The sequence below is a fragment of the Lygodium microphyllum genome, chromosome 11, assembly GCF_053477565.2.
Source record: "Lygodium microphyllum isolate KBCC chromosome 11, Lygodium_microphyllum_v1.1.10, whole genome shotgun sequence".
NCBI classification, from domain to species: Eukaryota; Viridiplantae; Streptophyta; class Polypodiopsida; order Schizaeales; family Lygodiaceae; genus Lygodium; species Lygodium microphyllum.
In genome coordinates this window covers 30,732,740-30,743,310 of record NC_141145.1, presented here as the reverse complement: position 1 = coordinate 30,743,310, position 10,571 = coordinate 30,732,740, and the positions used below count along the sequence as shown (strand labels likewise).

At 34.8% G+C, this 10,571-nt stretch overlaps 2 protein-coding genes across 2 annotated transcripts; both read right to left on the bottom strand.

Annotated features, from left to right (window-relative positions):
* Positions 1 to 637: 637 nt before the first annotated feature.
* LOC148028670 (uncharacterized) lies at positions 638 to 10,278 on the bottom strand. Its single transcript, XM_087688586.1, has 13 exons — positions 9,304 to 10,278; positions 3,672 to 3,782; positions 3,415 to 3,507; positions 3,138 to 3,230; positions 2,903 to 2,995; positions 2,450 to 2,814; positions 2,283 to 2,360; positions 2,099 to 2,191; positions 1,939 to 2,001; positions 1,790 to 1,852; positions 1,558 to 1,704; positions 1,259 to 1,336; positions 638 to 952 (listed from the first exon to the last, which is right to left on the bottom strand). The coding sequence occupies exons 3-12, from the start codon at positions 3,464 to 3,466 to the stop codon at positions 1,307 to 1,309; spliced, it is 1,077 nt and encodes a 358-aa protein (XP_087544712.1). The 5' UTR covers positions 3,467 to 3,507; positions 3,672 to 3,782; positions 9,304 to 10,278; the 3' UTR covers positions 638 to 952; positions 1,259 to 1,306.
* Positions 5,849 to 7,870, bottom strand: LOC148028671 (uncharacterized). The gene is made up of 2 exons (XM_087688473.1): positions 7,235 to 7,870; positions 5,849 to 6,187 (listed from the first exon to the last, which is right to left on the bottom strand). The coding sequence occupies exons 1-2, from the start codon at positions 7,868 to 7,870 to the stop codon at positions 5,849 to 5,851; spliced, it is 975 nt and encodes a 324-aa protein (XP_087544599.1).
* Positions 10,279 to 10,571: the final 293 nt, after the last annotated feature.

The window sequence follows — 10,571 nt, the reverse complement described above, 5'->3', positions numbered from 1 at the left end:
TAAGTGGGGAAAGTAAAAACTAGGGAAAATGGGACATTTCCTAATGATAATAAGTAGGGAATCACGTAAGACCTTTCCTATGTAGGAAATATTTCCCACATAGGAAGTAGGAAATATTTCCTACATAGAAAAATACAAAATTTTCTATGTAGGGAATAATTCCTATATAGGAAATATTCGATATATAGGAAAAAAATTCTAGAGGTGATTCCCTAGGTACTCTCATTAGGAAATCTCTCATTTTTTCTATTTTTTACATTCCCTACTTATATGTACTTTCAACTAGGGAATTCCGTGTGAATTTTCTTTTTTCCTTATCACTTTATCTACTTTGCCCTTACTCTTAGACATGCTAATATCAAACAAGAAATTACACAACAAATTTTTAACTAGAAAACTATATAGAGAATGTCATCATTTCTAAGTAAGGATCAATAACATACATCTAATGATCAAAATAGATTAAACAAATTAAGACATCAACATCTACTTCTAGCAACCAAAAGAAAAATGAAAATACTTTTAAAGGAGCATAGAACAAAAAACTAATTAAGCAACATGCGTGTCTTGATTGTTTTATCCCTTAAATCTCCAATATGTTGCAAAGTAAAAAATGTTTGAGTAATCCCTCAAATATCCAATATGTTGAAAAGCAATAAATTCTTAACTCAAAGTAGAAATTATGCTAAAACTTCCACATTATCTAGACTAAGCACATTGCTATTTTTGTTTAATACAACTTTGCCATTTCCTAGTAGCCAATAAATAATCTCCTTAATCATATCATCACTTGTTGGCTTCTTTGTATCCTTAATCAAGACTCTAAAGCTAGCTTCAATCTTTTTGAGATTCATGTATGTACTCTTTAAAGAAAAGTACATATCATGAATTGTAGGCACACCAAGATACTTCAAAAGTATGGTTTCCATGTTCTCTTTTGTGTCATATTAACCTGCATTGAATAACAAAAAGAGAATAAGTAACTTATTATACTATGTATAGATAATTAAATGACACAAATTATAATATGAAAAGCCATAAATTTAACTACATTACTATTATATATATATATATATATATATATATATATATATATATATATAAACTATAAATATACCCTTTAAGCATCATTTGAAATGTTAATCTCAATGCCTTGGTTTGGGAGATCTTTAAATTCCTAATTCAAATAAAATAAAAAAATTAGATTATGCTTTTCATGCATGACATAAACAAAAATATAAACATTTACATCTAGCACCTTTGGTTCTTTTTCGTTGATATTGGTACCTCGTTTCATGCTCCTTTGTTACAAAAGATCCTTCATCTTCTCACTTGGCTAGTCAACACGTAAAATAAATAGTTATGTAATAAATCATATCTTTAGTTATTCACTAAACTATGACGCTATTGTTCTCTCACAAACATATATCAAATACCTTCCTCTTTCTTTTACTTTTTCGAGATGTTTTATTAATGTCATCATCTGGATTAGCCTACATTCAAAACTAAAATTAATAATCACATTTAAAAAATTTATATAGAAAAAAAGTTACATACCTTATCATTGCTTGAACTATGGATACTTTGTTCCAGAGTTTCTTGACGTTTAGTTGAGTACATTATTTTGTCTAAACCATGTGACAATAACTTTGAAAAACTGGCACAATTTTCCATATCAAGTGTCTCGTCTTCATTTTCAACATCCTACATTTTAAGCATATAAAGGATAAGATATTGTTAAGAACATGAATCATATGGTCAATCTTAAATTTAATATAAAGCAAAGAACCTCATCGGATGTATAACATTGAAATTCTTCAAAGCTCTTTTCTTCCTCCACGAACATATTCATCTATGGGAAATGAAAGTTAATGTATAAGTATCTATATAAGAGACATTCTCAAAGAAAGTTATTATATATGAGCTTAAAAGCATTACTTGCAATGATAAATCAGTTTGCTTGTATTGTTGTCCTTCAAAGGAGCTACTTTCTTCAAGATGCTACATCAACAAAATAAGATCATGTGTATATATCAAATGTCTCCAAAATATATGGAATCAAGTACAAAAATGATAAACATGTAAGATTATAAGATACATTTTTCAAACCTTGTTCATTTGCAATATCATCCATGCTAGGAATGTATACATCAAGTTGATTAGAATCAATAGTAGCAACATATGGTTCACTCTGCCATCAATAGACACCCCTAAATGAGTATAGGAGAAAAACAATCAATCCTACACTTATGATATCAAACTTATAAATCATATCATCTTACCATTGATGATGTTATGGCATTTGATACATTTTGAAGCTTATCTACATCATCCACTCCAAGAGATGCTGATAATTCTCTCTATATGTCATAAGATTAATAGTTCAATAACTAAGAATCTACACCTCAAATATTAGAAAAGCCAATAAAAAATTTCACAATCAACTTACCTTCTTTAAAATATATTTTTTCTTCAAATACTTTCTTTCATCTTGCTTTGTACCCTTCCACCACTCATATATGTCATTCTCTCTCCATATGTACTCACATCCAATAAACTTCAATGGTAAAATCTCATGGTGATTCTCTGATATGATTTTCATGATATACTCTTTATCCACATTTTTATAACGTAGATCATCTGGGTTTAAGGATTCAAACCACCTATATACTCGATGATAATTTTCGAGCATGACAGTGTGTTGACTTTTAAAGTATTCAGCCAAGAGCTTTTTTCCATAAAGTCTACCCTCTTCTCTAAATTTCAACATGGGTGGCCGATAGATATCATCATATGATGGTATGCGTATCACTCCTATTGATACTCAAGTGATCAAATATCATTAGTTAGTATAACCATTTCAAAAAATGGCTCATTATCAACACAAGAAAGCTCGTAATACCTGATTCTTGGCTTGAATAAGTGTTAAGGGAAGCAATCTCAATGTCTTCCTTTCTTGCATTGTCTCTTGTGTCATCTTTAGTAACTTGTTTACCTATATATACATAGAGTTAACCAAAGCTCACGATAATAAAAGGTTATGAAAATTTTCAATAACACAAAAGAAAGTAATTAGATATTTTGTATCAATTTGGGTCACCAAATTTGTACAAGTTTTTGATCCTTAAAGTTGGTACCTGCATCTTGACTTGAAGAAACATTATCGCAAGTAACCTCCTGATCTCCCTTTCTTACATTACCTCTTTTCCCACCTTTTGTTGTTCTTTTATCTATGTTTATATATATACACACAATTACCCAAGGTTTAAAAATATGAATAACTATGAACATTTTAAATTAGGCAAAGAGACTAATTAAAGCTAGTTAATCTCAAAATGAATCACATAATAAAGCAAGCTGTAATATATGTACAAATTTTAATTTCCAATGTTTAGTAGAAATAAAGACATATACCTGTATCGTGATTTGAAGAGACATTAGGGCCAATGACCTCCTTAGCTTTCATTGTTTCATTATCTCTTGTACCATCATTTGTGATTTTGTTACCTTTATGTACACATAATAAACCAAAGTTTAGAAACATAAGAGACTTGTATTTTTTAAAAAGAAGTGCTATATCAAACTAAATCACTTAATTTCTTAGCACTTGGATTAGAACACATGAATTAGTAATAAAATTAGGTATAAATTTAGTTATTAGAGTTAGTTACCTTTCACTTCTTCCACAAACTGAATCCATAAGCCCAAGTAGTTTGGGATCCTCACTCATCATTTTTTTCAAAAGAGCCATTATCTCTAGATTAGAAGTCGACATGGCAAACCTACATAGGCACGGTAACAATAAGAAAGTGTTTGCAATGCATGTTTGAAAATGTAAATTTCATTAAGCAATACAAAACAAAAGACTTCAATAAACATACCGTCATAATGTTTGAAAATGTAAATTACATTAAGCAATACAAAACAAAAGACTTCAATAAACATACCGTCATAACATTGTTGCCTCATGCGAATGCGAATGCCACATGGTAGGTACAATCTTTCTTTTATTGTCAATTGCAATTACTTTTGTTTTGAGTACTTGCCATTGCTTTTTCGTGGATACACATAGCCACCAATCCTTCCAATCTTGATCCTCTATTCTTACTTTCCAAATATTTTCTTGCAAGTGTACATTAGTTAGCCAACCCACTTTTACTTGCTTCATGTCATAGTGTATTGCTCTTATAACGGCACATTTGAGGTCATTTGGCTCACATAAAGCATCTAGATGAAACTTCATATAAACAACATCATTTTCCTCTAGCCAAGGAGGAATGCAACCGATGCAACCTATCTTAATCAAACATGACCTTGGTCTCAAATCTTTTGTCTCATATGCGATGATATTGTTTCCATGTTGAAGTGGAATAAATTTGTGTAACAATGATTGTATTGGTCTAATACAATCCCATGAAAATGGAACAAAACCATTTTGCAAGAAATTCATACCTGTAGTGGTATCCACAACTAGACTTTCATGGCCACTTTCAACCACAATACATTGTCTGTAGTAATAAGCTCCAAAAAACAGTTTCACTTCACCATTGCATTCAAACGAAAAAAATGATGATATGCATGCTTTCCAATGGCCAACATCTATGTCCACTCTAGAGTCTTCATCGCATCTTACCACCACTTTATCTCCCACTTTATAAACTTCTCCCTTTAGAAAAACCTTTTTATATTCTATCACTGTTTCTACCTCTATGTTGAAGCTATGATGAACATATCTCTTTTCTTCATTAGTTGCATCCCTGCGTCTTAACTTCTTTGCTCCTATGGTTATTCCCTTTGTTAGAGCTACTCTTTTGCATGCACAATCATTAGCATTTTCTAAAAAACTCCATATTTCTTTTGCTTTCTCCACACATGATACATGCATGAGACCTGATGCATGCCATTCTGGACATTCAGCGTATCTATTAGAATCCACTAAGTATCCATCAGGTGGTAGTAAAGCTTTGTGGAGTTCTCTTGTCATCCTTTGATACGGCATAAGTCTGTCATGTTGGTCTTTTGTAATATGCATAAATATCCATGTAAAGAATCTTTGTCTTTGGTAGTTTGCATAAAAAATCTCATTATCTTTGTTATTTATCTTGATATTGACATATACTGAGACCATATGCTCATAAATATAACACCAGAAAGCATCATGACTACCATGTCGAATAATGTCATCCAAGAATTCTCCAAAACCTAGATTTAGTAAGACAAGAAAGTATACACGATTAAAGTGAAATATAATTGCTATATAAATAAAGAAACTAAGAAAATAAAAAATATTTATACCTACAACATGTTCCAAAGGAGCCGAGTTTGATCTTAAGAGCTCCTCAGAGCTTACTCTCCATGAACCAAGCAATTCTCTCAAAGTGTCTATATTTTCTCTAGACCAACCATGGTCACGAGTGTAGCTGTAAAAAGCATGAGCAATGTCTATCAGAATCAATCCTAGGTCATAGAATACCTTCGGAATACCTTCAATCTCACATATTACATAAGGCAAACACCATTGAATCCACTTTTGATTTTCCTTAGCCTTGTAGCTCTCACAATACTTACTAGGATATCTTGGCCAGCGACCATAATGAATAGAGTATGGTGTCACTTTAGTGACACGATGTGTTGTCTCATCAATTTTTACTTTCATCCTGTTATCCATAGTCCTTATTAGAGCACATATATATTTTGAGAACAAATTTAGAGCCAAAATATGCATGCAATCATATACAAGGTCCAGGGATAAATCAAAGCCATAGAGTTCATATAGTCTCCACAAGCATGATGTACTAGAAAGTCTCGCATCTTTCAAAATCTCTTCTCTTTCTGCTTGGGTGAGGGCTCACTTTGCCATAGTCAAAGAACTAAGCATTTCATTGGTTGATCTTTTAATTGGTCTATATCTCAACTGGAATCTATTTTGATCATACAAGTAACGTCCTGAGCGCTCACCCTCCAAAGTGGCTATTGCTTTGTCTCTACGACAAAACGATTGACCACCATCTTTGAAAGATCCAATCTTGCACTGAGCTAGATGGTCTCCAGTTACCATCATTACCATAGCACGTGCAATGAATCTTCGACTAAGAGAATTTTCATGCTCAACAATCTGTGTGACTGGATAATTGAAGTCTACTTCAAATCCATCAACAAATAGACTTTCTAATTCATCTATCAATGGCTGCATGAATATGTGAAAGAGTTTACTAGAGCTTCCAATAACTTTTTTGCAACTAAATGGAATAAATAAAACCGGTATAACTCCAATAAAGGAGCTCTTTCCAACATTGAGAATTTTGATTTCAACAACTCCACAATTCTTCTGGGTTGTCTTTGAGGCTTGGAATCCATCCCAATGTAATAACAAGGCGAAATTGCGTGGATCACTCTATTTATCACAAAACACACCACATTTTAGTAGCCTATATCAAATTTCATTTATATTAATTAAAAAGATGAGCATGATAATAAAGTGTACCTTACAAATCCTTTTGTACCCATGTATGTGACTTTGACATGATTTGCAGATAAACTTATAGGCACTCTCAATATCATCCCATGAATGATCAAGCAATGGTGACCTTTGGGCAGAAGGCCAAGCTATATAGACTTGTTTGCAATGCATGTTATTACATATCAATGGAAGCTCAAAGTATGATTCAGGATTCCAAAAATCATTTACACTTTTGCATTTTGTACCATCCCAAAACTCATTTATTGTAGAATCACAAAGTGTATTCGCCTGTATTAACCATTTGTTTTTATTTCTCCACATTTCCAATAATTCATGGCATAGAGTTCTACTTCTAGTTAGTAGACGCAATTTTTCTCTAATGGAGACATAGTCAAAAGAGAGCATATCTTTTCTCGGTAGAGAACACTTGGAACACTTTTCACAACATTGTGAACAATCACGCTTTAACTTCTTCCTTCCTCCTTTTCTGGTGTTACACAAGCATTCAATTGTGTCTCTAATGTAGTTATCCTCCTTGCTTGGCTGATAAAGCAATGGTGCATGAATAGAACTCTCACTTCCTTGGCATACCCTGTAACGTTGGGAGTTAACCATACCTAGCCGTGTGAACATGATACCAAGTTTTTCCCAACAAGTAGGAATATTTATACCATTCAAGTCTCCATCCCATGTGTTAGGCATTTTCACTAGTAGTTTGGCCAAGCTTGGCATATATATATTGTCCATATGTGCTTGGGGGGGATTAGAACTGACCATATCAGCAAAAAGAATTTTAAGCATTTTATCTTGAAACTCAATTGAAGCTTGATGCTCATCCCAAAGTGCTTGCAATTGAATTATTCTTTGAACGATTTTGTCAAATAAAAAAGGTTCAACATCATCCATATCGAACGCTTCATGTTGTGGTTCCACCTCATTATCCTCCCTTTCGTCTAAATTGTCAATCTCATCTGATGGGTCATTATGGACCTCATCTCCCATGTCATTATGCTCTAGTAGAATGTCATCTTGTGGTAGTCCTTGAGAGTCACGTAAACCAAGATTAGTAGTGAGACTCTTAAATCTTTCCTCAATTTTCATGTGTCTTGCATATGTTGAGTGAGGAACCATACGTCCACCTCCACAATATGTTTTGCATGTGCACCACAAACGCCTGCATCTAGGCAAAGAGTGAGATGATGGTTGATCCATAGGAGGGTTATCTTCACTCACAGGAACATCATTGTTAGTAGAATTTTGACCTTCTTGATGAGCCAGAACTGATGAATGTATTATCCCATTCATATCCTTGCGACTGTGTGCATAGTAAGTTTGTCTAGTAACATTCTGATAACCAAGGGTTGAATGCCTACACTTATAATTGCATTGACATCTCCTTAAATTATTCATTATGGCTTCCCGAAACATAGACATAAATAAAAAATAATCAATCTATATATTAAAGTTACATATCAAAGGTGGAAGATTGATATGCTAAAACATATAGAAAAGCTGATTTATACTTTAGAAAAGATAAATACTTCTCAATAAGTGTATGAACTTAAAGCACATAAGTGTACGAACTGATTCATATATGAAGGCACATTGAATATGTGATTTAGGCTTAAGAAAAATAAAGATTCTCAAGAACTATAAGCACTTAGTAGTCCGTCACAATGGTTATCCCTTCTGCCTGTGGTTTTACAATCTTCTTTATCCACAATTATGAAATGACATATTCATATTGGACTAGACTAGGAAAACTAGAGATATGGTCAGAAACACAAAGATCAATCCATATGGAGGCCAATTTTACTTAGCACTAGGATGCAAGAAAAGTGGAATTGTTTAGGAAACTCCACAAAATAGAAAACTTGATGAGGAAAACTTGACTTACGATATAGATAAGTAAGGAATGTGAAGAGTTAGTAACCCAGGGGTAGACACCATATGAACAAAAGAAGAGTATCCCATGAAAGATTTACATAAAATCAAGAAAGACACAAAGTGGATTGATGAAGGATGCATAAAATTAGGTCTCTAACAAGATGGATATACAAGAAGCTACTAAAATCTCAAGTCTACAATGAAGGAAACCACCAAAAGCCAAATGTAAAGACCCCTATTGAAAAAGAACTTGTGGAAAGAACCACACTAACAATGATACTAGGATTTTTTACAACCCTAGAAAGAGTAAATCTAGTTACTCAAGGCAATCTCAAGCATAACTTTATATATGTGACATCATGTTTTATTGGTTCACAATACCTCTTATGCTATTAGGAGCTTCATGATATGATAGATCCCTCACCCAACACTAACTGACTTGTAAGTGAGATGTGCCTTGTGCCATAGTACTTAAGATAGCTAGGTAGATAGATAGGAAATACATAAATAGAGAAAGAGGCACATGAAGATAGAGAAAATATACATGCATGTGTGAAAGAGACCTCATGCTTGTACTAGCTTGATCAGCAAAAAGACAATAATTTCCTTGCAAAGCATCCCACCAAAAGTTTCATACATTTAAGAGCTTAGAAACTACAATTAGGTTTATAAATCCAAGTGAAATTTACACAATATTCTTAGTGAAAATGATATTGACCCCTGTCTAGGTTATAGTTGTTTCCTATGTTTAATTGGTATGTTTGGTATAGTTGTGCTTTACTTGTAGATGATGACCATGACCATGAAAGTACTCCTAGCAACCTACTACAAATCAAAACATATCGCAAGACTTATTTACAAGTATTCATTCTAGTATGAATTAAGGGAGGGGAGGGAGGGTGGACAGGTGAAGGGGAGAGAGAGAGAGAGAGAGAGAGAGAGAGAGAGAGAGATACCTCGGTGTCACACAGATGACGATTAGTTCCTTGGCCTTCTTGAACAATCCAGCTCTATGCGCGCTTGCTGAAGGTCACGACGTTGCACATAGTCGCATTCTCGATCCGACGCAGCTCCACCTTCCCACGGCCCATCTTCCGCGTCCTCTTCTAATCCAACTAAATATATTTCGACGATATTGATTCCCGTCGTACATCGCTTCTGATCTGAATCTTTAATATTGAATCTTTGAATAGGCGCTTATATATTGATGTCAAAAGGATGACGTGTTGCTGGATACCTGCACGCTGTGGGAGATCTAGCTTGTTCTTTTTAGTAAGGTCTGCTATATGATGTGTAGCTGACATTCAACCACTGCGAAACTGGCATAAAGCACAACTCGATCAAACAGGCCCAAGGGGCTCGGGCGCCTGGACCTCCGACGGCACCCTCACTCACACGGGCAGCTTCTATGACGGCACCAAGAATATGGTGCGCACCTTCGCGCCCTGCGCCGACGGCAAGTGCGACTGGGTGTAGAGGGGCCCCTTGCTGGCCGCCCCGCGTTGGTATGCCTCCGACTAGCCAGATCCTCCCGGAAGGCGTGCCGCCTTCAGCTAGAGTTCGTGCTCGTCGACCGCAATGGTCCCTTGGGCCTGCTTAATCAAGCTGAAGAGTAAGCGCCCAGTTTCGCGCGGTTGAATGTATGAAGCAGTCTGATCATGTTTGATTTCTGAACAAGATGTTGTGCGACGAGTAGACACTATTTCTGCAATCAAGAATGAAGATCCAGACCCCATCCTGTCGGGTGTGGAAGGAGGCGATGTAGGCGATGAATAGTAGCTATCTCAGAAATTAATCGATGGTTGCCTACCTGCACCAGCTGCTCCTGGACTGACGACCTCGAAAGCCCCCTCCTCTATAGAAGCCATAGGCAGTATTGTAGATGAATAACGACAACAAAGTGAGAGGATTAGAGGATAGGCAGATGAATAGTGACGATACCATAACTCAAAGAAACCTCTCTCTCTCTCTCTCTCAATATTGGTTGAGTTATAACACGTCTCCCTCAAAATGGCGGCAAAATGAACATTGCTACCGACCCTACGCATGCATCCTAAAAGCACATTAAACCCCTTAATAATTTAATGAAATACATAATGTCTCCCCCTTTTTCATTCTATTATTAGACCTTAATAAAGGATGCATCATCTTGCATATGTACATATGCAGTTATGCCACCAAGTCCATTTGACATTGGAATATGTCTTTGTCAGGTTGAAATAAA